This window comes from Empidonax traillii, unplaced genomic scaffold, assembly GCF_003031625.1.
Source record: "Empidonax traillii isolate 1590-97213 ecotype Southwest subspecies unplaced genomic scaffold, ASM303162v1 scaffold526:size440949, whole genome shotgun sequence".
Taxonomy (NCBI): Eukaryota; Metazoa; Chordata; class Aves; order Passeriformes; family Tyrannidae; genus Empidonax; species Empidonax traillii.
Genome location: NW_020955719.1, coordinates 390,955 through 417,750, shown reverse-complemented (window position 1 = coordinate 417,750; position 26,796 = coordinate 390,955). Strand labels below are relative to the sequence as shown.

Below are 26,796 nucleotides of genomic sequence, written 5' to 3'. Positions count from 1 at the left end.
ACTCCTTCCCTGTTGCAAGTACCTTTGGAAGTAATTTAACATTTGCAGAACACAGATTTCTGTATTCAAACACATCTCACCCAAATAATTTGTGGTTGCTGCTATATTCTATACATGCTCTGTGCAACATCTACTTGCCTTAATGTGCCTTTGCTCCTCTGCTGGAGAGTAGTGCCTACAGTGTGGACAAGGATGAGCAGAAAGGCTTGCCCCATTCTTGTCTCTTCCAAATTTCTTGCAATTTCTGAATTTTCCCTCAGCACTTACTTTCTGTAGTAACCTGTTATTAGTTTTCTACCTTTATACTATGGGTTAATTTGATTATTTTCCAAAGACCCTGGAGTGTGCTCTGAAATCAGGGGCATGGAACTGAAACAAAGATGAATGCAGAGTAACCCGTGTACTTAAGAGATGCCTCTTCAGTGGAATCAGCCTATTACATGAATAAAACCTCTTGAATACAGTGCTGGTTTTTTGAAGGGTGGTGAGGAAACCAAAAACAAACCATGGAGGATTAACCAAACATAACAGGTGTTTTTCAGACCCCGTTTGGAAAGGACCGTAGTCTTGTCCTGAAGCACACCTAAGCAGCCAAACAAAGTGTTCAAGGAATTGTCTTTTGATCTGTTCCAGCTGTTATCAGAACATCTCTTCTGTAGGATGAAACTGCAAGCAGCAGGAAAACTCATAACTACAGGAATCAACTAAAAGAGTTGTTTTCTCTGAAAGTTCAGGCTCTTGGAGGTGATAAGTTTTCATAAGCCATTTGGCTTAACTGTCTTCATGGCAAATAGCTGCCTTAAGGAGCTCTTGAGTTTCTTCTGTTTGTTGACGGACTTGCTCAAGGAGTTTGGCCATTTGGCTTTTTCTGAATGCTAATGAAAATTCTGGATCTGTAGAGGAATAACAGGTGTTAGGAAACCCGCTGTTTTCCCCTGTATTCTAATGCAGATACTTAGAAAGCTTATTTTTCAGGATGGTCTTACTACAGCATATAGAGAAGGCAGAACAATATTCTTGTACCACACAAAGCAGATACAAATTCAGTTTTCATCCCTACAGCCATTCAAGATTGCTGCTAAATTTTCCTGATCCAGATGTCTAAATCTCAGTTGCCAAATGAAGCTTTATGCAACAGCTGCATATCAGGACATAGCAAAGGTCTTGACTCTGGCTCTACATATGCAAAGATATATGCTATATATTATATGTATTTATTACCACATTATAACTCTCATAAGTACTCAAATTTTACCTAAAGGCAAAAAGACTAACTAAAACCAGAAAAATTTTAAGGAATGGACTTTTAAGTATGAAGAAGATGTGAGACTTCCCACTTTAATATCAGCTAATCATGCAATTTGCTTATTTGCTTGCTTTAACAAAATAAACAACATTTAAAAAACTGTTAGATTGCATCTACTGCCAAACATACTGGATAAAAGCATCTCTACCTGAAGTACCATTTCCCTGCTGATCAGAAAGCCTTTAGTTTTAAAGCACACAAATAAACAAACCCTTCCCACTTTTATCATAAGATACTCTTAGTTACTTTAGAACAGGTGAAGTAACAGCTCCCCTTGAGATTATTCTGTTTGCTTAAGTGAGCAGAGCTAGTCGCTAGAGGAGTTCGCCCGGCACTGTCAGTGGTTGGGACTCCATGGTCTTAGAGGTCTTTTCCAAGCCTAATGATTCTGATTTCTGTTCCAAAGCAGTGCCTGCTTGCCACTGATAGGTGCAGGCAGGCTCTGGGAGCGCCCCGGGGGCTCAGCCCAGCAGGAAGGACTTACCTTCTTGTAGTCTGCAGAATGTGGAGATGCCCAGCTGCTGAAACCGGATCTCTCGGTGGGTAAGAAAATTCTCGAGGTATGCTTGAATCTCTCCAATGTGATGCTTGCATAAAAGCATCATTTTTTCTGCATAAATGGGAGAACCACTGGAGATCAATACAAGCCTTTAAAACACTTTGAAAACTGATTTTTGTAACAACAATTGTAAGATCGTTAATGACTCACCTACCTTCAGCTACAACCAGCATTACTGTAAAGACTGGCAAGGGACTTGCCTGTACTACAGCTTCTGGTAATATTGCTGATACTTCAGGTAAATGAAACGCTGAATGGGCTGCTGTGCTAGGAATCTGGTCCTTGTGCAAGGTGCCTGCTGATTTATGGACTGATCAGCCTGTCACACTAACCTGAAGTGATTATGCTGTTGGACTCTGTTCACTGCCCAAGAGTCTGCTCCGTTGCAAACCCTCGGTGGTAGAAATGAAACAGATTTGCATTTTCCCTTATTGGAGACTCGTTATGGATTTCAGTTTTTACACATCTAAGGTCTAAAATGTAACCATGCCTTTCTAGAGAACATGTCAAGAATTATCTGAATACCTTTTTCTTGCAAGTCTAAAGGCTCTCAGCTGCATGGGACATGTATATTAAGCATAAAGTTGTTTGTTTGCTACAGGTAATGCTCTTTTTATTCTCCCTCACTCAAACTGAAAAAAATTTTACTCCATTCTTAAAAGCCACTTCACTGCCTCTGCTAAGCTAGTCTAGAATTACAAAAGAAGGATTTGATTCAGTAAGAGCTTTCCTTTTGCTAGTCAGACAGCAGAGTTTATCTAGAATTTTGGAATCTAACCTCTGCTCCTATCTGTGGAGAATGCCATCACACTGTATATACTGAGAAGGAAGGTCAGTCAGGAAGATGTAACAATGACTTGTCTGAAAAATGTTCTCATCTTTCCCACAGTAAGGAATGTATTAACTGTCTCCATCCTTCCTGCTTAAGTTGTTTTTAAGGACCTCAGAACTGGCTACAGGCTAGCCCTGCAGAATGGCAGTACTTGAAGAAGGCAACAAAAACATGAATCAGATGGTCTTTATCTATGGTCCACTTTCATCCCTGGGCTTTCTTGTGCATTCAAGCACTATTCTATTTCAAGGGTGACAGTAAGCACTTTTATGCTAATGCATTGGTAGAGACCAGATGGAGTCTGGTCTCTGCTATAGGAACATTATAGGTTTTCGGGCGTCTGACAGTTGTATCCTTTGGGGAAAGGCCAATTCCACTCCAGACAGCCGTAAGACTCCTTCAAAGCAGAGTTAATCCTGTATGACAGTTACCGTGACCTATCATGTGCTGGATGATGGAGGCAGCTTGAAAGGATGTCTCAGTATGTTCCAGATGGCCAGCCAGTCTCACCAAGCACTTTGTCAAATGTTCATCCATCCATTGGACCATGTGCAGTGTGGCTCCTTCTAGAAGACAGAAAGATAAGAGAGTAATCTGTAAACAGAAAGTCCAGTGTCAAAGAAATGGAGGAGAGAGTTCTGCCAGAAACCCTACAGCCTAAATAGGGAATTCTTCATGCAGCTGGAGAAGCGAAATAAGTGCTGAGCTCGGTTAGTAAGTATGTTTAGGTTGTAAAAAAGGGTCATCTCCTGAGGTTATGCTCTCAGTAAGATAGGGCCATGGATTTGATTCATATTTTATTGGTTTTGTGTTCTAAAGCAATAAGCCACTTTATGTACGATCCACTCTTGGCCTAGTAGGTTCAGTCTATCCCGCAGCTGCTGGGCACCTCTTGCAAAATTGAATGTGACATGTTGCCAGTTACATGGCCATTACACCAGATACAAGAGATGACTTGTTTGACAGACAGTATTCAGTGCCAGGGCATGTTGGGAAAATTTACACTGATCCTTTCTGCCATGGGGAGAGCTGTACCTTTCACAACTGTTAATTTGTGACCTCTTATAAAATTCATGTGCAAAAAATTTCAAGAGAAAATACTACTTTGTATTTTAGTCTTTTCCCCTTTCTATATTAGTTTTTGCTATTTTAAAATTATTTCACCGTGAGAAACTTGGAAGTGTTACAAAAAGAAGTAGACAGGCCATGTACAGCAGGAAAGTTCAGCACGAAAAATTTTGAGTAAAAAATTTTAAGCGGTTCAGTGAAACAAAGTGCAGACAGTGGAGCCCACATGTCCTGCCAGTGAATTGGATGATGCTCTTGAAGCTCATGGCAAAACTCACAAGGAATTGAAAGGGAAAGACCTGGGCTGTATGTCCACGTTCACCTGTGCTTCATCTCCTATTGGAATTAATAAAAGACACCTGCACTTCTCTGATTAAGCTGTTTATGGAGGGATTGCTTCCCTACCTTGCTTTGCAAGCTCAGCAAGGCAAGATGTCACATAACCAAGGGAGTCCTCTTGAGTGTCGGTAGACAGCATGGTCTGGAGGAGACCTTCGACACACCGGCTCTCCATGATTCTCTGCAACAAGGGAGAGAGATTGATGTTTATAATTTCCTTTATGGTTTAGTGGTGTCTGAGGACTTCAGAAGTAGTCTAACAATATTGAGAGCTAAGCCATCAATAATGGAAATGTCTTCTCCCATATCTACCACAACCAGGTGACAATGCCTCGATTGTTCAGAGATCACCCGATTTTAGGCCTTTCTCAGGGCTTGCTCCATCTGTGGGATGTTCTCATGATCACCAATCATTCTGAGCTCAAAGAATTTTCCTGACCTATTGCTGTTTTACCTCACTGTATGTTAGTATTGAGCTGTCGTTGGCTTAAGTCCTTCTGCAGAGGTGAATAAGCCGAATGCTCCCGGGCAAAGCGCTGGGAAATGTGGAAGGTTTTTAGTTTTCCCTATTTGTCTTCAGGTCTTTGAAAACTATCTGGTGTTGAAATGCTCTGATCTGCAGAATTATGAGATGACCTCTCACTAGCAATGATGAATTCTATCTTTTTTATGTTGCAGATTTTAAGTTGCTGCTTAGAGGTTGAAGATGGATTCAACACTGCTGCCTTTCAAGCTCCCATTCTCTGTGTCCTGCTGGCATAAAAACAACACTGTTTTTTTCCTCTTGTGCCAAGGACTCTTCTGTGTTTTAGAAAGTGTTCCTTAGAACTGACCCTGGAAACCTGGCACTCCCAGTTGTGTCTGTGTATTTGCTTGTGCAGCAAGAGCTAGACACTCTATACATTATAAAGCTTTATGAAGGTGAACCAGCTCCCAGCTGATAACAGAATTAAGTCACAAAACTTAAGCACCTTAAAAAAAATGACCCTATTTGTCAAACTTTGAAATGATGGTCCATTTTTACTCCTACTGTGGGCCTTGAGTTTGAGGGAATCTAGTTCCTTGAAAAACTTGATTTCTCAACTATTAGAAATTTATATTATTCTTATCTTATTGCCAGTGAAAAATCGCATACTTTTTCTTCTGGCTAGTTTAAATGTCTGGAACTAGTGGCAATTGGATCATGAAAAAAAACCCTGAGTTTTGAAGTGTGTACTAGGGACAAAGCAGAAATGAGGATTTAGGTGGGGTTTTTTTCCCCCAGTTATTACTAGTGGTCCTATTTGATCAAGGTGCTCTTAAAAGCAAGGAGAAAGGAAGTACATCTGTGCATACGGATTTCAAAGCAAAGTCAGCAACAGAGACCTTTGTAACATTTTAGCACAACTGGTATCTTGCCAAACAGGCAAAATATACATCAATAGCTCAGGTTATATTTCACAATGAAGGGCAGCTGAAGCATGAGAGCTAGGAAATAAAGATGCAGATTATAAGAGAACTCAGATTTTCCTGGATGGTTCCTTTAAATAGCATGAAACGTCTTTGCTAGAAGAATCTTTTATACCTATGATGCAGTCATTTCAATTAGGTAACCACATCACCGATAGGAAAAGTTAAATATTTTTTATTTTTATTAGCATTATTTTATTGGGAAAATATGAATAAACCTCCTTTCATTATGGCACATCAGGTCCTTTTGTTCATACTTAGAATTTTGTGTAGAATATCCTTGGAATTATCCACAGAAATTTTATTTTTTTTTTAATGTTGATTTGATATAAACATAATGGCAACCTCCCAGGGTATAGCTCAGTGAAATATATTGGGTACCTACCTGTCTGTTTTTGGAAAGGCTCAGGTTTTTGATGATACAAGCAGAATGTCCAACAATCACGGGATCTGTTTTATGCACCAGCAGTAACATCCCCAGGCTCTGCATTAGCTCAGCACATGCCAGAGTGTCCTGAGAAGAGTAACCAGTATCTCAGTTACATCCAAAATGGACAACAGGACGCAGCTTCAGAGAGCTAGAGACAGATCAACCTCAGCTCTGAAAGAATAGCATTAGTTAGCTCATTTAAACTCATGATGTGGCTAGGTCCAGTGCTTTATCTCTCAGATACAGTCTACTGCCTGGCACTGATGTACAGAGCACTTGCTGTGGAAGGCTGGAGTCTTTAAGGTCCTGTAGTTTATTTTTGTTTGCACAACAAATGCCTCCTAGAGGTTGTTCCTAGTCAGGGGAAGGACATGTGATCCTGACTGGAAGGAAAAGTAGTCAGGGAGTATGTGAAAGGCAGAAGTACATGGTGAAGTAGCTGCAGCAGTGTGTCCTTGAGTACCTCAGCAATTTACCTTGCCTACAATAACAGGCTGTATTTTTAGGTCAGTTTGTGATGAGGCACCACTTTAGTAATGTGTTCTGAACAACATCTGAGTTTAGCCGCATCTTTCTCTGCTGTCTGATGGATATTTTAGAAGGACTTAACTAAGTATCTCTTTCTGAATGTAGTTTTCCAATTACCACTTATATTAACTGAATCATGGACTGGTTTGGGTTGAAAGGGACCTTTAGGATCATCTAGTTCAAACCACCCTCCTGTGGGCAGGGACACCTTCTACCAGACCAGGCTGCTCACAGCCCTATCCAACCTGATCTTAAACACTTCCAGGGACGGGCTATCCACAACTTCTCTGGGCAACCCATTCCAGTGCCTCACCACCCTCACAGTAAATAACTGTTCCTCCTAATATCAAATCTAAATCTACTGTGTTTCAGTTTGAAGCCATTACTCTTTGTCCCATGGTATCAGATCTGAGTTTGGATTACTGCCCAGGTAGTTCCCTCAATAACAATATGGATTAAAAAGGCACTGCTGTTTGTAAGAGAAACCTGACCTCAGCAAGCTTTGGATTAGGTCTACAGTTAAAAGCAAAAGATTTCATCTTGAGAGTGTTTTTTTCTTTCAGTCTCCTTCCCTTAGGAATTTGAGTTCTTCAGGCAGTTCATCTATTTGCAATGAATTATATCATTTGTGCTACTTAGAAACTGAGGCACATTAGCAAGGGAGTTCAATATAAAACTGGGTCCTATATCATTGGTCCTATAAGTAGTTGCAAGAAATCGCATAATTCTGAAACCTGTGATCGGGATCACTAAAGTAGCATTGAAAGGCAGATGTCTTTAAACATTAGTTTAACTTGCATCTTTCTTTTACTTAGGTTAAATTGCAAAAGTGTATCTTATTTTCTTTTAATATCAGCTGACATCTTCACTCAACATTCATTTTAAGAACTGTCACAACCAGCTATCCTAAAATAAAAAATGAAAATAAATGGAAAGGGCAGTGCTATGTCTAAACTCAGGGCATTTAAAGAATCCTATATGCCAACATGACTAAATTTTCTTTAATCTCATTTTTCCTTCTTTTCAAAGGCAGAAATAATATAAATTTAGATAATCCAAATAAATTACCACTGATGACTGTTTTCTATGCTTTTGGACCCAGTGTCCTCTTTTATATGTAATCCCATCAAGTAAGATACTCATATTTGATTTGCTACAGCCTGAGAGGAGGAAATTTTCTATGGACTATAAATAAGCTTTCTAATATAAAATGACTTCCCTGCCAAGTTCTTTTGTTTATTTAGAACCTACATTAGCAAGTGACAGTACTTGGAATTTTGCTGAACCTCTTTCTTTGGCTTGAATATGGTTGGGATTCAGATTTTGTTTTCTGGCTCGATCCTGCACAGTGCAAGAGAATCATGGGAAAACTGTGAGTAAAAATAGATTGAGTGGTTCAGATGGATATTGATGTAATTTTTCCCAATTTTAGAATATGTTTTTTTAAAAGGCAAGGAAAAGCATTCTAGCAGCAAGTGTGCTTACAATTGCAGTGCTGCACTTGCACTTCTTACACAGAGATTTCTTGACAAGATAAATATTGCCCCTGTTTACCAGGTAGCAAGAAGAGAAGGCAAAGTTATTTTGTACCTGGAATGGAGAGTCAGTGGCACCATCTGTAGTAGACAGACCTCTGCCAGCCTGACTTCCAGGTCTTTGCTCAAAAGGAATTTGAATCAAAAGACTGTTTTCTCACAAAGGTTGATTCTTTAGTGTTTCGGGCTTGGGCTGTCCTTGGGAAAACTGAATAAAATTTCCCCTGCAAGAGGGAAGTTTTCCAGCTCTTGCTGGGAATCCCTGTCAACAGCCTGGTCAGGGGATTGGAAAAAAGGGGCTGAAGCAGGGAGAGGAGCTCCTGTGAAACATTCCTGGGTGTTTGCTTCATGGTAACGAAAGGGCAGATGGATTCTGCCCCATTGTATCCTGGGTAGTATTTGTAATAATTCAAGCATCACTTGACTTGGTTGTAAAGGTTAGCTTTGTTCGGTGGTTTGTTTTCTAACAGTTGTTCCCATGGAGAAGTCCCTCTTTCACTCACAGTGAATTCAGCCTGAGTTAGAGAAAGAAACCTTGAAAAGATTTGAAAAATAGGCCAGAAAAGGCATGGAGTTGGGGAGCCAGGATATGAGTAAGGAGAGGTCAGCCTCTTCTCAGAGTGCCCTGCGCTCGCTCGCACAAAGCAGCAACATTCAGTAGTCAGAGACAGCCGTGTTTGCTCGCTAAAACAAATTTTGAGATGTAGATATTTCTCACTGGAGAATAAAGCCTCAAGAGTGATGCTTTGCTATCCAGTCTCCTGCTGCCGACCCTTTTTCCCAGGGGTTTGAAGCACTGGTAAAGACAAGTTTCAGGATCAGGGAGGAAAGGATTTGCAGGTACTCTTTGCTGGGAGAACAAAAAGTGTAAATGGTGTTTGGGGACAAGAAAAGCAAAACTGAGGGAAGTGGTCACAGCACTAAGCCTGCCAGAGTTCAAGAAGCATTTGGGTGATACTGTCATGGTGTGACTCTTGGGGGTGATCCTGTGCAGGGCTGAGAGCTGGACTCAGTGACACCTGTGGGTCCCTTCCAACTCAGCATATTCTGTGATTCTGTGAGGACTATGTTCCAGCATAATGCCTCGTACTGAGAAACGTTTTTACTGTGCAAATAGCCTCCAATTAACTTAATGTATTACAGTAGTAAGCTTGTTGAGGGCAAATTGTGTTTTGATTGTATGAGGCAGTTAGACAAGCAATGAGGACATTTTGTTCATGCAGCCAGCACAAAACCTATGAAGCCACCGTGCCTTTGAATAGCTCTGTGTTCTAGTTGCTACTTCCCAGGCATTGAATTTACCCATTTTCTCAATCTTATCCTAGAGCTAGAGGAGGTGCATTCTAGTTTGTGCTGTGCTGTGTACAGGAAACTGAGCTGCATGGCACCAAGCTTCCAATTCCCAGAAAAAAATTTCCAATCAGGCTGAGTGTATTTCAGCCACAAGAAGCACCTAAGACCACCTGTGGCTACTCAGACTGTCATTACTATTTAAAGCAGGAAAGATTCTCACTGTTTTCTTTTGCTTTATGCACCCCACCTCTGACTATCTTAAAATGTTATTGTTAGCTTAAAACACCTATCAAAAACCTTTACATCCGTGTTCCTAAGGATGTCTTTAATTACTGTGAAGAGAAAGCACATTTAAAAATAATAATAATTTGTCAGTATTTGCTGTATTTTATTTCTAGTCAGACTTATTCATGTATTTGCACTGCTAATAGTGGTGTTTACCCTGATTGTGGGCAAAAAATTGTTTTGTAACTAAGGACATGAGGATACACAGTCCTAGTGAAAGTCCTAATGAATTGGCTAAAGATAGACAGGATTTCAAATTCTTTTAGTCCCTCTTGTTGTTTTGATCCTAATTCAAAATACGTTAATATTTTACAAGTGTACTTATGAATAAAACTTGTCCATTTAGAGAAGTAATGCATATTTGCCCTTTATTCTGCACTGATGCACTTCAAACAAGTGCTCTAAATTAGTTTCTCTGCTTTTCAGCCTGTGGGCTGAGTTCTGTAGCCAAGAAATAACTTCCTTGGTTGCCCCCATGGTGGCAATCTCTCACGGTGCTATGTGAGTGTCCTCCCCCTTGTACACCCATGTGGCGACATGTGGTCTGGGGACTGAGGGGACCATAGGGAGTTGCATGGAGTGCAAAGCAGTATCCACATATCCAGGGAATCTGACACCCATTTCCCCCTCTACACTCTCATTGGTCTCTCCTTTGGATCCCACTCACCACAACAAGTGGCTCCTTGGGTAGTTAGTGACAGTGCAAATGCAGTAAACAAAGCCTTGTCATTTTTGGGTGGGAAAGAGAAGGGTTGGGAAATCTCCCAGAGGCTATTGGTCATTCTCAAAATCCATTTCATATGCAGTTTTGCCATAACAGAGCCTTACCCCAGGCCAGAACTACTATTTCCTCTCTGTTCTTGGGAAATGACCTCCCCTACCTGGTTGTGTGGATGCTGGGACAGTATCCAGAGCAGAGCGATGGAGGCGCGACGCACGTCCTCGCTGCCAGATGCCAGGAGAGAGCACAGCTTAGGCAGGACATTCTCAGCAACCATCTCAGCCTGGATGTCAGCTGGTTTGGGAAAATGACAGAGTCAGGGAGGTTCAGAGCACTGCAAAGAGGCATTCAGGCTCTGACTCAAACAGTTGATTGTCCCTCAGTATCAAATTAGAGGGCACCTCCCCATTTCCACAAGATGGGACAACGCTAGATGCTTGGTTATTAAAAGAAACCCTCATTTGTTCTGGCTCCTTTTGCTGAGGGATTATATAAGCTTGATGGCAGAATATAGGTTTGGAAACCCTCAGTATGTATCTGAACCTCAAATAGAAGAATGAGGGGAATTTTCTGAGTCCATCATTGGCATAAGGCCAGGTAAGAAGGTGGCAGCTTCTGCTGTACAGACAGAAAGACCTCCCCAGGCACCATCCATCTTGCAGAGTTATGGTTGCCAGGGGAGAGATCAGCCATCCCACTGAATGGTTATATCTCACTTGCCCCTGCAACCTCAGCGAGTGCTTTTGGGCACTAAAGGCACTGTCGGAGCAGCCAGCAGATGGCGAGGCAGATCTAAAAGGTCAAGCAGACCAGGGGGCTTCAACCACACCAAGGAGCAGCACAGCAATTCCTTTACTCTCAGCTCCATTATAATTGTGATTGCTTGAAAATTAGGCACCTCTACATTTTTTAGATGAACAACTCTACCCTGGACTCTGGGGCTTTAGCACTGAGCGTGCCATTCCTCCACTTTCATCTCCTGAGTATGTCATCGAAATGAAACCTGGACATTTAATAGGATAGGTTTTTTTAAGCCGATGACAAATGCTTGGTAGAAAGTTATATTTAATGATAGACAGAATGCCTTGGGAGAAGACAGGTCCCCTCAAGCAGCAATTTCAGGAGATATTCTATCTCCTAATCAGGTTTAATGCTTAGGAAACATGGAAGGGAGAAAAACTTAGCAACTTACTAGGGCTCTGTGCATAAGAAGACCTCTTCTGTCTTTCTCACTTTGTCCAGATATTTCCCCTCACTACCTGTGAGTTCTGAGGCAGATTTAGTTAGGATATGCACTGCATTCCCCTCTTCCCTTAACATCCAGTTAAAATGTAGAAAAGAGGATATCTCTTTGCTTTCAATATGAAAAGTTCCCATCCCACTGTGCTTACTCTGAAAGGCAGAGGAAGAAAGAAATAGCGTGGTTTGTTTATCTCCAAGATATTGCTTACCACTGACAGCCAAATTTCTTAGGCAAACACATGCCTGGCTTGAAACCTGCTTGTGCCAAAGAGGAAAAAAAAAAAAAAAAGGAATGAGAGAGGGAGAAAAAGAGCAGTTTCAGTAATGCATGTTCTTGCCTATCATACACAAAATAAACATGACAACTCTAGTTTTAGAAAATATATTTTGGCACATGATTTTTTTTCAAACTTTTGATGAATTTAGTATCAGTCATCCTGTTATTGATGAAGAAGAGCCAATGGGGTTCAGATGTTGGTTTTAGTTTAGAATGTCAGATAAGTTATAGGAAAATGAAGGGAAAGGAATTGTCCCATTTGCTTTGCCTTTTTTTTTCACCTCCCATCTACTCAGGATTTGAGGTTCCACCCTTTAAATCCTGTACTGTGGCTTACTGAAGTTCCTTTGATGTGACTCCCAACAAAGCAAAAATTTCAGGATGTTATTCCTCGAAGCTATATAGGAAAAGTTGCGGATACCAAAAAGAAAGAAAAGTAGCATGAAAGATGCTTGACACCTTCTGTCACAGATACAGTGATCAAAGACAGAGCCTGGACAGGGCACTTCACTTATGTAGTTTCAAGTTAATAGCATACAGGCCATCCTGGTCTAAAGGAGGTGCCTAGGGTGGTGGAACAACTTTAATGAATTCCCTTTGCTTTCTGCATACACTGACCTTGTAGAACCTATGTACCTTCTAATACAGCTGTCTTTTCTCATGGGAAAGATGCTGCATAGGTACCTGTACTGTAGATGAGCAGAATGGTGCAAGGCTGAAACTGGAAGCCCAAGTTTATAGCTCTACTTCAATGCTGAGCCTTTACACACAGGAAAAGTGACAGCTTTACCTTGTTCACAGAAGAGGATAGGAGAGAGATGAGTGTCCGTAGCAGGAATCTGTCACCACCTCCCAGCAAGCCTTTGTGGTGCTGAATGTTGGCTGCCACGTTGCTCAGGGCAGCACAGCTGTAATACTGCAAAGGAAAAAGAGTGGAGAGAGAGGAGGTCACAGTGGTGTCATGTTGAAGAGAATATAAATAAATTGGAGATAAATGCTCATATTTAGAGCCAAAGAAAATAAAGTGCTTTTTCATCTGAAGGGTGTTTATTGGGTAGACACAACACGCTGCAGCTACTGCAGCAGTCCTGCTGTGGCATGTTGTACAAACTCATTAGCACCCTGGCTATTTGGGAATGTCCTGTGCTGCTGCAACAACATGGCCGCTGGCACCTACGTCATCTGCATTTACTGTATTATATGTTTCCATTGATTTACTTAAGCTGAATGTAGTTATTGCCCTAGCATGCCAAGAGATCCTTTCCAAAGGATTTAAATATTAAAGCTAGGGAGGATTATACATATAGGAGTATGTATTACTGGAGAGGTATAATTAGAAGAAACAGGTTGAACTGCGGACAAGGAAATTTTCAGATGAATCTCAGAGAAACCTGAAAATGCTGAGGCAGTTTGCAGAAAGCAATTCCAGAGGGTCCATCCCTTCAGATATTTAAAAAAAAAAATCTGACTAGAGGTAATAAAACTGATGGAGAAAACTATTCTGTGCTACTCAGAGTACTGAATGAACAAACTAATGGATGGTAAGGCTTACAATTCTGATTCATAGTTTTTTTCATCTACATACTTTTGAACCAAGACCAGTTCTCTGCTGAGTGTGCAGAATCACAGAGTTATCGGTGGTGGCATAAAAGAAGAAGAGTTCCAGATATTTACAATAATAACAAAAAGATCTTCACAAGTTATGTGTTCTCAGGACACTTAGTAAAATTGCTTAGAGTGGAAGATCAAAGTTAGGATGCAAAAAAACCAAACCAAACAGAACAAAAAGACCCAAAAAACCCATCTACCAATGAACCCCCCCAAAAAACCCCAAAAAACAGAGGAAGAGACTGTGCAACTTGTCTGATGATCTGAAAGACATAAGAAGGTAGCCACATAACAAATCTGCTCATGCATTAATGTGTGCTGGCAGACACACTTCTACACACACTTTCTCCTGAGGAGCTAGACAGATTGAATATTTTGAATATGCATTATCTGACTGGGTTTCACCAAAATGCTCTCACATGTTTTCTGACTTTTTCAGAGAAACCTTCCCTCCTCTCCACCTTTTCACTTCTACATACTGACTTTTCTGCTCTCCTTACTGTCACACTGTTACTGCTTTAAAATGTGAACTGTTTGAGCCGTACCTGCACTTCTGAGTCAGGAGATTCCAGCAGCAAGGAAAGAACTGGTAGGGCTCCTTCCTTGCATAGGACCTGTTGGATTTTCTCTGCCATTAAAGAGGAAAAAAAATACTGTAAATGTGTCTTTCCCCTTTCCTCCCTCTCATCTGGAGGCACCATTCAAAAAGGATATGCACAATCCTTGGATTCTAGAAAGCACTGATGTCTAAATATATGCCAGCCAGTGTGACTGGAGAGGACATAATTTAGAGTTTGTGCAATACAGCAGTATGCAGATATTTTAGCAAAGTGACTAGCAGGCTGTCTGATTAAGCTTTTGCTGGTTTTATGCTAAAAACTATTCTGAGAATCTGAATCACTAGAGAAGCCGAAAAGCCTCAGATATTATCTTCACCATGTTTTCTGTGTTTCAAAACCAAATTCTTTTAAAAATTCTGAATAATAACAAAAGTGTATAAGTTGTTGCCAACTGTTTTCTTCCACAAGGTAGAGTTAAGAGGTGTTATTCGTGAGTTTATCATTTAGCTCTGTGGAATAATGGTATCATCTAGGTAGGTGAGATTTAATGCTAGTTTGTTTCAGAGTTAACGTATGGTTGTGTACATATAATTGCAGGACCAAATACTGCTTTTAGATAAAGCTGTTGGAAGATATCCCAGGAGCCTTTAATGTCTGACCCATAATAGTTATATTTTGCATATTCCAAAATCAAGTTGGTTAGAACATGTAAAAATTTTGTAGAGCTTGACTTTGTTGGATAAGCTTCTGAGATTGCTTCAAAGTACTACCAAATGTGCTGCTAAAGTTATGCCAAGTTATGTCTTTAACAAATGCTTTTGGTTTTTTTCTTTTTTCTATTTCTTTGATTATTTAAGTATTCATACACTAGCCCCTCAGAGTTGAAAAATCAAGCCTTTCTGTTTTGCTATTAAGCAAAAAAAGGCCTTAAATGATTAACTTATGGTATCAACATATGAATGACATATGAATGCCAAATGCAGAGGAAATAACTTGATGCTCAGATATGCTTTAATCTTGTTTTAACCCATTTGGATAGTTTTTCTATCAGTGAGAAATTTTCTTTCAACAATTTAGGTAAACCATAAGTCTGAATGTACCTGATTGTGTGAGATTGAGAATAGCACCAACTGCATTTTGTTGGACTCTGGGATCATATGATTTGGCAAGAGACAGTAGGGGTGTGACTCCTCGAGCAGCACCAATAGCCTCTCGGTTGGACTCTGGAGAAAAGAATCAGAGAAAGAAAGAAATACTTAGTGCCATTCCTATTGTGAGCCAGGAGCAGGACAACTAGTGGGACTAGTTCTTCAGTGTTTGCTTCTCTGATTCTTTGGTATATATCAAAATTTCTCCACGTGCTCAAAGGAAACTGCTTAAAATTCCAAGAGCTTAATAGGAAAGAAACCAACTCATGACTTCTGGATTAGCTATAGATCACAGCTGGCTCAATACTTTTGTTTTGTAACTAGGATAAATCAAAAAAAAAAGGACTGTAAGTACCCTTAAATAGGTTAACAAAGTGTCATACTTGCCTTATACCTTTGGTATGTCTTTTTAAGCTATTCACAGTGCGACAACAAAAAGCTACATAATTAACTGCAGGTAAGATTGAATTCATTTAGTGGGGTATATTCAAGGCCAGTTTCTCTCTTTGAATGTCCCTGTGTCACTCCTTTGACGGCTACAAACGATGCAGAGGTTTCTAAAGACAGAATTTGATTTAACCACTGGAATTTGAAAAGATGCTTCTTCTCTGAAGTGGTGGTGATTCCTTGCATGGCAATGTATTAAGTTGTAATGGAGTACAAGGAGAATTCAAAAAAGATCTGCAGAGTCCCTTGAGACTCTTGTATGAAAAACTGGGGGGAAAAACCCAAAACCTATAATACTTAATGCTGTAAAATTAACTATATACAATACAAAACTATACAACATATTTCTATACTATGTATATAAGCGTACTACATATGATGAGGTTATGAAATATAATTTAGAAGAAGGAATCTGCTTTAGTTCTGAACTTCCTGAAAGTAGCCTCAGCTGTGCTGTACAGACGGGAATCCTTCTATCATGCTCTTCCTTACTCCTTTACCATGGGGCCATCAAAACATTGGCAACAAGTAACCTGTCACCGCATTAAGACATCTAGGGTCCTCTCCCCTTTACTATCTTATTTCTATCTCTATATTATCTGTATTTGTATCTTATAAGCCCTTTAGTAGTTAATTTTGAAAAAAATAAGGTGTTGGCAGTGGTGTTCTTTGATGTTGAGGAGATTTATATAGGAATCAGATCAATGATTAATTCTCTTAATACCATAGTATACTGCAGACTATTCTATAAAAGGAAAAAACAAAGTCTACATCTTTCATTGTTTATATAAAACAAACTGCCACTGAAGACCATAGGAGTCTATTGCTTCATTTACATACATTTATAGAAGGTTTAAACAATGGCCAGTCTCTGGGAGTTTGCTGAGAGAAACATGATGCAGAACAGAACAAAAAAAAAAAAAAAAAAAAAAAAAAAAAAAAAAAAAAAAAAAAAAAAAAAAAAAAAAAAAAAAAAAAAAAAAAAAAAAAAAAAAAAAAAAAAAAAAAAAAAAAAAAAAAAAAAAGGAAGGTATTTGGATAACATCAAGTCTTCAGGTGCCAACTAACTTAGAGAGTTATGAGAACAAAGCTATTATTTTTACACCAGGAACCTACCTACTAGGGAACTGGCACAAACAGATAATCCAGGTTATTTATTCAAGTATAGTTCAGATAGCACCAGTTTAATATACCAGGACAAGTAATTTTCTGTCTTCATATTCGTATTTTATACTCAAGGAAAAACCTTTTACTCTGGAAAAAAATTTTGAGCAAAATAATTGTTCTGGGAAGAGTAATGTATTTAAAAATAGCTTTTCTATGTAGGAAGCTATTATTCTGGTGAGATATTCTGGTCCATTTCATAGACAAGCCTTTCTCTAATCTAATCTGCCTACATACTATTCTTTTTTTTTTCCCTCAGCAGAAGCAGAAATTCTTTTGTGTGGCTCCACCTGATGGAAACCAGTCTGGTGTGATGTAAAGTAATCAGCTGAGTGAAAAAGGTAAAAGGACTGAGAATTCAGGTATCAGTGCTTCCTTTGCTCTTGCACACAATACACTCCATGAATGTTTGTAACTGTGGGAGAGAACCCTATATTTGAGCAAAGAGATTACAACCATTTGGACTTGGGCAAATTCTTTCTTTTGTCAGATGTTGTGAATGAACACTGTTTTGTCAACTTATGACAGATTGATTAGAGAGACCTGTCTCACCAAGACGTGTAACTGTACTGTCATTTCTGTTAGAGATGTAGCAGGCTAGATCATGTTTCTCTCTTGGACCACCTGTTTATTTTAAATAAAGCAGTCCCTCCACTGATGCCCCTTGGAATGCTTTTTGAAGGAAAACGTGTTCGGATGCTACTCTAAAGTGGGGAAATCAACAGCATCTACTCAGGCTGTGTTTGAATAACTCACCTTGAAACTGCATTTATAAATTCTTTCTTTCCACTCTCTGACATTTGTGTGCTTGAAAATTCTTCTGTCAGAACAACTTTGAATGTGCTCTACACTCAGTGCATCCTCCTTGTTTTAGCTTAATGCACATATTCAGGTTTCCCTAAACCCCGAAGCTGTGAACATTTAGTTCTGTTCTGATGTACTCTGAGAAGAGTTCTTATCCCAGAAGTGATTACTTTCACTCACTGATTGAAAAGCTGCAGATAATTACAAATATGCCTGTGTCCTTTCGCTGCATGGGCAAACACTGGTGTTGGAACAAACTCACCTTCAAATCATTTTCATAAAAATGAGCTGGTTTGCTCTTCTTATTTCTGGCTACCTATTACATCAGGTAAGTACCAGACAATTCAGCTTATGCATAACTTGCAATCACATTGCTAAACAGCTTCATTGTGTACATAGTCTTGCATACTCTTTGTAGTAGAACTAAGACCATTCTTAGACTTAGAATTTTAGTCACCTTCAAGCTATCTAAGGATCTTCCTAATTTGGTTGTGCTTCCATATGTATCTTTTTTGCATGAATGGCTTACTCGAAAGACGTGACTGAACAAGATACTTTTATCAAGCAGACACTTTAAAATATCATCGTCTGTAAGTTAAAATTAAAATAAACCCTAGAAAATTGCCTCTTGCTTTAGTCTCATTGCTGTGGTAGCTAAATATCATACAAAAAAAAAAAAATAGATAGACCCAGTCCCTCCAAATTCTGACTAATCTGGAACAGAGATACTCAAGACTTATTAAATGCCAGGCAGCAACCCAGCCTATGCACTTGCAGGACTGCCTACCTTTCCTGTCATAGTTTGAAAACTTCTTGAGAGCTTAATGTGAGCTACTTGTGCTCAGAAGGACACTGGCACTTAAGGGAGTGTGCAAAGGCTTGTTATGACCACCTTCAACAGGGAATGAAGGTGGACTGGGTCTGGAGTAGCTGAGGGTTCCCTGTATTCCAGGTTAAAGATATCTAGAAGGGAGAAAGTGCCTTCAGGACTAAGTAATATCCTTAGGTCCCCAAACAAATCACTTTCTCTGTGGGCTACTTAAAACAGGTGAAAGGATATCTCTTTGTAAATTTTCAGGGCATAACTTCACTAACCATACACAAAAAAAGTCCTTCTAGTGCCTGGAACCTAAAATTTTAGTGATGCCATGCCTAACTGAGACACTTAAATGAGGCAATTTGCATTCCACACAAAGTAATGTTGTATGCAGAATTCTTAACCTGACAGTAATAATATACAATGCCTAAAAATAAGTTCCTAAGGGAAAAGTGTTTAAAAACCTGCAAATACAAAAACCTGCAAACACAAAAAAAGGTGGGATGAAACACAGATCAGCACTTTTGTGTAGTTGCATCCTGTTTATCCACTCCCCCTTTGCAACCTAAATACTTAAACGAGAAATGAACACTGTCATCATGCTTCTCTCAGCCTTCTGAGGGATCAAACTGCAACCTCCCGTTCTGTAGAGGGAAGCTGGTGGAATAAATATTACAGAGAGGGAAATAATTGTTATTCATGGCTTTTCTACAAACTTGTACACAATTTGTACTGTAGAATTGCACAGTTTGCACAAGGTAGAAGAATTCAGACTAACTTGATAAGCTTTGGTAGCTTTGGTTGAACTGTCTGGATACCAGAAAAATATTTATATCATGATATGAAATATGCATAGTTAAGCAAAAGAAGTTGATGACAAATGCAAGTAGTACGTGATGGATAACAAACTGACTAAAACCAAGCTGGCAGCAAGTTTTGCTGAATGGGAATGACCACCTAGAGTAGGCTACAAATGGAGTTCCACAAAGACTGGTCTGTAGTTGGGTTTCAACCAGAAAGTTAACAAATGTGTGAGTGCAAAACTGATAATGCAGCGGAGGAGTGGAATATTTTACAAATAACAGACAAGTTAGAAAACTGAAGCAACAGAAACAGAATGAAACCTTATAGTACAAAATGCAGGGGTGTGCACTTGGAAACATTTGTGGTAGACCCTTAATTAATTGGTGTCTGCTGGAAATCACAGCAGAGGAGGAGAAAAAGAGCAAGTGATTAGTGACGAAGTGTCAGCTGCAGGATGACAACATCACCATGGCACAATCACCAAAACAGCAGGTGTTAGTTATTGTGAGATGTACCACAAAACATATTTCTCTAGGTGCCACAACGAAAGACACAGGTGAGACCACAGCTGAAATACTGCACATTTCTGGTGACTTTGCTTTCAGAACACATGAATTCAAAATGGAACTCCTGCAGCATTGATGTATATCTTGGGACTGTAACAATGCCTGAGGTCTATGGTATCATGAAACAGCAGATGCAAATGCTGTGTTCATTCCTGGAACATATAATTTACACCCAGAAGGACTGTGAAGATGAATGGAGAGCCTCACTTACAAGGAGTCTTAAAAGAGCTTGGCTTTCTTGGTCTAGAAAAATGAAGGAGCCTCATCAACATAGACCAGAGAGATAGAACTACTGAAGCAAAAGCCAAAGTAGACATTAATTAAGATAAGCTGCTCATGAATACATTTAGGATGAAAATCAGAGAAAGATCTGTAATCATAAGAGAATGAAGTTCAGAAACACTGAGAAAAATTCCTTAACTGGAATGTCAAAAGGTTGAATTTATGATGTGGGAATACCAAAGCTTTCTGCTGCATCTTATGACTCTTAAACCAAATGTAAATAGGTTGTTTTTTCTTGAAATGTGATTTAAGAGTTGAATGAATTCATTGCAGATGATAAAGGGTAAAAACAGCACACTCACCTGAAACAGCCAAAGTCATGATGCAGGCACAGGAATTACACTGGACAGTGGAATCCTCTGACTCAAGCAGATCCAGAATTGGCTCAAGTAACCCCATTTGCACAACTAATTCTTTGTCAACTATTCATAAATTCAGGAAAAATAATGGAGAAGTAAAAAAATAAATAGTTAGTGCCTCTGTGGAAAAAATATGTCATTCTTTGACTGCTTTTGGAATCTATATTATGATTATACAAAATAGATCTAAGATGGAAACAATCTGATAGCCGCTCACAGTCCCTAGCTTGATTTGCTTGATTCCTTTTCAGACTCATGAAAGAGTATAAGAGATGTTCAGAGGTTCTAGGGCAGAAGGTCCCAAATATTTCTGCTATTAATTCTGTTAACATACATAAGGGTAATTTTGGAAAGAACAACTGCAGCTTTCCAATATGTTCACAGTTTACTCAGCACTCCCCTCACTCTTTGTTTTTCTTCTCTTTAAATATTATTTTTTACTTGTTAATAGTGACATGATATTATTTGCAGCAAAATCCTTAAAAAAAAAAAGCAAATTAAAAAGATAGCTTCACTGAAGACTGACCCTGTCTTCTGCTGTTAAGGGATTGAGTGATGGAATAGTTGTGGCCCAGGTGCCAGGAGTGCAATAGTAGATGCAACAAGGACTCTATTGATGAGGTGTGAGGCGTTTGTGCCCTGTCTATCAACATAAACTTTGTTGGGAAGTTTTTCTTCTGCAGATCCCAGATCCTATTTCAATTCCATTTGCCCTATTAGTTACAGAAGAAAGTGAATTCTACTAAATGTTTTAACTTTTTTTATCTGCAAGAAATTTAAGTCTAAGGTCCGGTTCATAAATAAGAAAATGAGCACTGCCTCATAGATAGAGTTTATTTGTAAGAGTTTTATCATCTGTTGTTTGAAAGGGCAAGTGTTGGGCTCTCAATCCAAGAATGAGAATAGAATTCCCACGCCAGTCTGGGAATAATTTATCAGCCTTTGCACACAGATTTAAGGACTCTTGCCACAGGATATAATCTAGTTGGAGGGATCTTATATGTCTTGGTGCCACTAGAATACGGAAAAAGTAATTTGGATTTGTGTAGACCTGGGTGTGTAGATGTGCCTTCCTTCTATATGAGTCTGGCTGAAGACATACTTTTTCACCTGAAGAGAGATGTGCTGTTAATTACTCACTATGCCCTTCCAGCAAGAAGTTGACAAGGGACAAGGAAGACATCTGCTGCACCTCCAGGTCCGCAGACCGTAGTAAGGCATAGAAGGGCTCCAGATGCTCCACAGGCAGGGGGATGTTCACTGAAGAATGAGAGGAAATATTCATGAGTCTCATGGTTCACCATAGTCACATTTTTCCCAGGTTGATCTTAAGCCTCAGGTGCTCCCATACATAGGCTGAGTGGTATTCCCCTTCATTTAAATTCCACTGCTATTAGCAAACAGGGCAAGTTTCCTGAAAAGGTTTTGAATAATCAAGTACTTCAAAAACATCATGGGAAGGAAAGCAGTATGCCTTGCCACAAAGTAATTGTAGCCTCACATTCTGCCTCACGGCAGGTCCTTGTGTTGTGGCTAAAAATACATGGGACAAATTTATTATGCCAAGTGACAGAATATTGACTTTGAAGTAAATTTAAGAAAAACAAATAGATAATAAACTGCAACCTGCTTGTTGCTGGTATTTCTACCATTTTGTAGAGCCCAAAGTCTTGCTGAAATTTTTTTGGGGATATCTAGGTTGACTCCTGACCATTTACAGATTACCTCAGGAGCCAAGTGTTCCAAAAAATAGCTGGGACAGAGGAGAATGTTTCCTTCATAAACTTTCACTACAATCTGGCCTCTAGAACTTTGTCCTCTTTCAGAAATTATATAATACAAAACATTAGCTGGTCACTGTGCCCATTTCCTTCCACCATATTGTGACTGTGTTGCTCTCAGGAGACTCAGTATACATTTAGTACTTCGAGTTCTGCTGTTTTACACAAGTATTACAATTAGATAAATGACAGTCTTTTATAATCATGAAAGATATCTCCTCATACCAAAACCATGAATTGACCCTGCCTACACGGCAATGACAGCATTTCCATTTTCCTTAGCAAACAACATAGCATGAAAAAAAAACCACAACAAAACACACAAAACTTCGCTTAATGAATGAAAAGGGAATTTAGCAGTTGGAAATAATACTTTTATTTATAATTATGTGAAAATTTTCTAATGCATGGAGATAACTTACTGTGCTCACTCATATGCAGGTAATAGAGGGCAGCTGACTGCTGTAAACCTGGGTTTTCTGAAAAGGCTAAGGTCCTCAAGGCCTCCAGGGGGTCCTTTCCAAGGGGTGACATTTCAAAACCTAGAGATGTGCAATGACAGCACAGGCTCAATTACACCTGAAAAGGGTTAGTTTAGAAAAATACATCAACATTTATAGCTAACCATACACATACGGATTTTTGTACTGCAACAACTCCATAAAACCCATCTACCCTTATTCATGTTTCCATAAGTGGAAGTAATAGATGAATTGGGAATAACGTGTTCTTGGTAATGCCTCTTGTAAAGCTCTCAAAGCTAGTGATTCAAAGAAAGATAAATTATAATCTTTAGACACTTTTATGTTATCTAATATAAATGGAGGTGTTCTTGTTATCCATAAAAATCTTTATCTTTTTCTGAATCACAGAAGATCTTTGTTAAAAAATAACCACTGAACATGGTGTTCTTAGTTATGAACTGTAGAAAGAGTACATATTTCTAATTTACTACATTTGAAGTTCACTGTGTTTCCCATCTTGGGTATTACAGTAATACCCAATTATTTTTTACAATGAAGAATTTCAGGGAATAGCAACATGGATAGCAAATGGGTTTGCCTCGGGCTCTAGCATGAGTCTACCTGTACTCAAGTATGATAGTTCCCCTATGAATAAACCAGATGTTCAATGATAGCCATCAAGCAACAGCAGTCATGCATGACTTCTGAAAGTCACTGTATAAAATCATGTGTGGGATGGAACAGCAGAGAGGAAAATAAAAGGGACATTGAACCAATGCTCAGTAGTATGAACTGACCTGAAAAGATAATGTAGTATAAATTGACTGATGAAGTATACAATTATAAGATATATTTTCAGCTAATAGATTAAAGCTGTGCATTAATGATAGAAATATCTCTAAGAAACATATCTAGCTACTTTGCCTCCCATAGGAGAGAGACATGTGAGGGTTGTGAGGGACATGAGCTTTCATGCCTCTGTGCAAAACTCAGCCAATATCTCATGCCATTAGAAGCTGCTGACATGTCAAGACTAGCAAACTCCTACTTTTGGGATTAGGTAAGTGAGGTTCACAGAAGAACTGCTTCATATAAAGATCAATTTTGTTTAATAATTAACAATACACACAAATGGAAGGACTAGCCTGTGTGTGCAAGGTTTTAGAGAAAAAAACCCAAAATCTCTTCATGCGGTTTAATTCTGGTCCTTACACACTGACTATCTCAACCTTCCACATATCTCTGCTTTTGTTTGGGAGAGTGATAAAGCAGAAACCACTCAAAATCTTCACCTGCCTATAATGTCAAACATTTGCCACCCCAGCTAACAGGCGAGTATGATGATCAACTGTGAAGTCTCTCCTTGCATGCAAATTGTCCAAACAGTGGCTTTCTGCTAAATATAATTTATTCAGAACTGAGGTGGGCTTGCTCTATCTTGGAATAAAATAAGCAGGTGAGTGTTTAAGTAAGAGGGATAGGTCGTGGTTCTCTTTGTGAGGCTTCCCTGCCTCCACCTGTCTTGGCAGTAGGATTTGGCCACTCAGAAAATTAACCTTGGTTCTGTTCTGCTTCTTGGGTGCTGTGTATGTCCTGTCACAGACAGTGGGACCTTCCTGAAAGCACACATTGCCATCTATGTGCTGCTGTCAGAGAAGCTCCAGGTTTCCTGCTGCTGTACTCCAACTCCTGAGGATCCAAGCTAGACCAGCCTTTTGAGGGCTGATCTCAGAGAAGAAAGGATCTCTCCAGAAAAACATACACTTGGTTTTTACAGGAAGCACCAGTGGGTGCTGCAAGGAGCCATTCTGGCCCCACCATTTTTCCCAGAGCACCCCTTCCTTACACCTGATCCATCAGCTGAGGTGGGATACTGCCAAGACAATCTCTTGTACAGTCAGGAGCATGCTAGCCTTTGAAGAAAAAGTTCAGCCCTGGAAGATCTCCACTGTATAACAAGCTAAAGGATTTGGCCCTATTCTGGGTATCAATCTCTAGATTTAGCTAGTGCTTAAGATGCAACAATTAGTGAACCATATCAGCAGCAGAGAACTCACCACTTTCATGGGTAATGACACCAGCTAATACCAGCTGAGGCTAATTCACACATCTTGCCAACAACCAGCATCACAGCAATTACTGCAGAGGTTGTTCCGTGACAGATAATTTCAAACAGCGTTAACTGTGTCACACCAAGGAAAAGCATCTCTCCTGGTTCCCCTCACATGTTAGTTTTATGTTCCCAAAAAGGCAAATAAAGAAATAGTAGTTTGTGTTCCACACCTTTCACACAAATGAAAGCAGAAGGCTATGCAATTCTGTGTAGTAGCTTTAGCCCAAAGTAGCTAAACTTAAAACAATATACCAAATTAGCTGTGAGACATAGCAAAACCAAACAAGCAATGGCCCCTTTCTAAGCTTGAGACTAAGATTGTTTTTAGGTTGGACAACCGACAAAGTACACTCATACAAGATGACTGCAGCAGTGGGAAAAAAAAAAAAAAGTTTTCTTATTGATATTGTTGTATCTTAGGACAGGACAAAGAGGACATCACAAATAGATAAACAGGGGAATTAGGCAGGTAGCCTGTAAAGCAAAGGAGATAGATGAAGAGTTTTGGATATACTTTTATTCAAGCAGAAACCCATGACTGTGCTTAAGCCTGGTCTCTAAAATGTTTGCACAAAAGCAGAGTTTCTTGAAATCCTGGGAACCCAACGATGCTTGTCCCGGGGTGACTTTGACCTTCCCCATGTACAGCCCGGACACCCCTAGCACAAGTCCCAGTGTTTTGCAACCAGCCAACATGGAGGTGTTCAACTGTGCATATCACGCTGGGATTTGCCTGCTCACAGCTCAGCACTCAGGTCTTGGCACAGCTCATCTCTAGCTCTGTGAGCTCAGTGACCGACTTAAAAGAACTAACTTCAGTTACTAGAAGGACTCACTTTTATGAAACATACTTACATGGGTTACTAAGTGTGGTGGCAGAGCAAGAAAGTGACCGACCATTTCTACCTAGACCCAGCTGTGGCACCACTTGAGCTCTTGGTGTCCTGTACACAAAGAATGTGCTCTGTTGCTCTGGCCTTTCCTACATCATCACCAACTGGCCATGCCAGAGCAGATCAACTAGCAGTCTACTCTCAACCCACAAAATCCTTGTTCTTTCCCAACTCTTAAGAAAAAGACAAGTCCTCTTACCTGTTTCAATATGCTGCAGAAACTCCTGTGCTGTCACCCTCTCATGAGGTTGTAGGATGGGCTTGTACAGCTGTCTGGTTTTAGAACTGTTTTGTTTTAAGCAGGAGCATTTGCTTATCAGAATCAAGCATTCCTTGATGCCATGCACCAAGTCGGAGGACATCCTCTGAACAAAGGCTACAAAGTCCCGCAGCAGCTGCATGCATCGTCCACATAGTTGACCCATTCTTGTTCCCACAGCAGCACCAAGCAAGAAGAAAATTAAGGAGATGGAAAGAAAAGTTTCTTCTCAACTTGTCCACTTTTTGCACTAGCTAGCTTCCTCAGTGTTTGTTCTGTCTTCCAGAAGTTAATATCAGACCATATGCAGCTGCTGTAAAGCCAACAATCTTCAGTGTCCAAAAAGCTACATTTCACAAGACTGGTTCCCGCAGATCTCCCAGAGTATACAAATCGTTATTTAAAAGGCTGGACTGGAGACAGTTTGCTTGAAGAAAAAAAAATAATGACCTAAATGCATTTTGTAGAGAACAAATGGAGTTTAAGTTCTGGAGTATCCACAGAAGACTTCATGAGGCTAGAAAAGCTCTCGGATAATGGAAAATGCAACCTTAGTTTTTGTAAGACAGTTTTCCACATGAAAGGTAGGCACCACCTTGCCTGCATGAGTACAAGCTGCAACTACCAATGGGAGAGGAACATTAAAAAAAAAAAAAAAGGAGCAGGCAAACAGGTTTTTCCAGTTTTTGCTGAAGCACAGACCAGAGAACAAAGGCACTGTTGGACAAACAACTCATAACTCAGTCAACTGAGACTTTGCAAATCAACAAGAATAGAAAACTGGAAAAAAATTACAGTGGCCAAATGAATTTAGCACTGTTTTCCTCCTGTCAAGAAAGTCCTGCAGAGTGAGCTGGATAAGC

General features: G+C 39.7%; 1 protein-coding gene across 2 annotated transcripts; it reads right to left on the bottom strand.

Annotated features, from left to right (window-relative positions):
- Positions 1–640: 640 nt before the first annotated feature.
- Positions 641–26,392, bottom strand: LOC114064197 (vacuolar protein 8-like). Of its 2 annotated transcripts, XM_027897019.1 has the most exons (14): positions 25,874–26,392; positions 22,627–22,746; positions 21,564–21,683; positions 20,367–20,486; positions 15,133–15,255; positions 14,018–14,100; positions 12,655–12,780; positions 11,797–11,842; positions 10,506–10,639; positions 5,939–6,067; positions 4,171–4,285; positions 3,129–3,263; positions 1,791–1,916; positions 641–893 (listed from the first exon to the last, which is right to left on the bottom strand). In XM_027897019.1, the coding sequence occupies exons 1-14, from the start codon at positions 26,097–26,099 to the stop codon at positions 772–774; spliced, it is 1,725 nt and encodes a 574-aa protein (XP_027752820.1). In that variant the 5' UTR covers positions 26,100–26,392; the 3' UTR covers positions 641–771. The 2 variants fall into 2 exon arrangements, with proteins under 2 accessions (XP_027752820.1, XP_027752821.1); XM_027897020.1 differs by lacking the exon at positions 20,367–20,486.
- Positions 26,393–26,796: the final 404 nt, after the last annotated feature.

What these genes read in the sequence shown, in the direction of transcription:
- LOC114064197 (XM_027897019.1), bottom strand. Translation starts at nt 26,099, where the DNA reads ATGGGTCAACTATGTGGACGATGCATGCAGCTGCTGCGGGACTTTGTA. An exon ending in TCTCAATCTCACACAATCAG is followed by an intron (nt 14,101 to 15,132) that starts GTACATTCAGAC and finishes CTTTAATGGCAG; the next exon opens with AGAAAATCCAACAGGTCCTA. An exon ending in TGCTGAGCTTGCAAAGCAAG is followed by an intron (nt 3,264 to 4,170) that starts GTAGGGAAGCAA and finishes TCTGTCTTCTAG; the next exon opens with AAGGAGCCACACTGCACATG.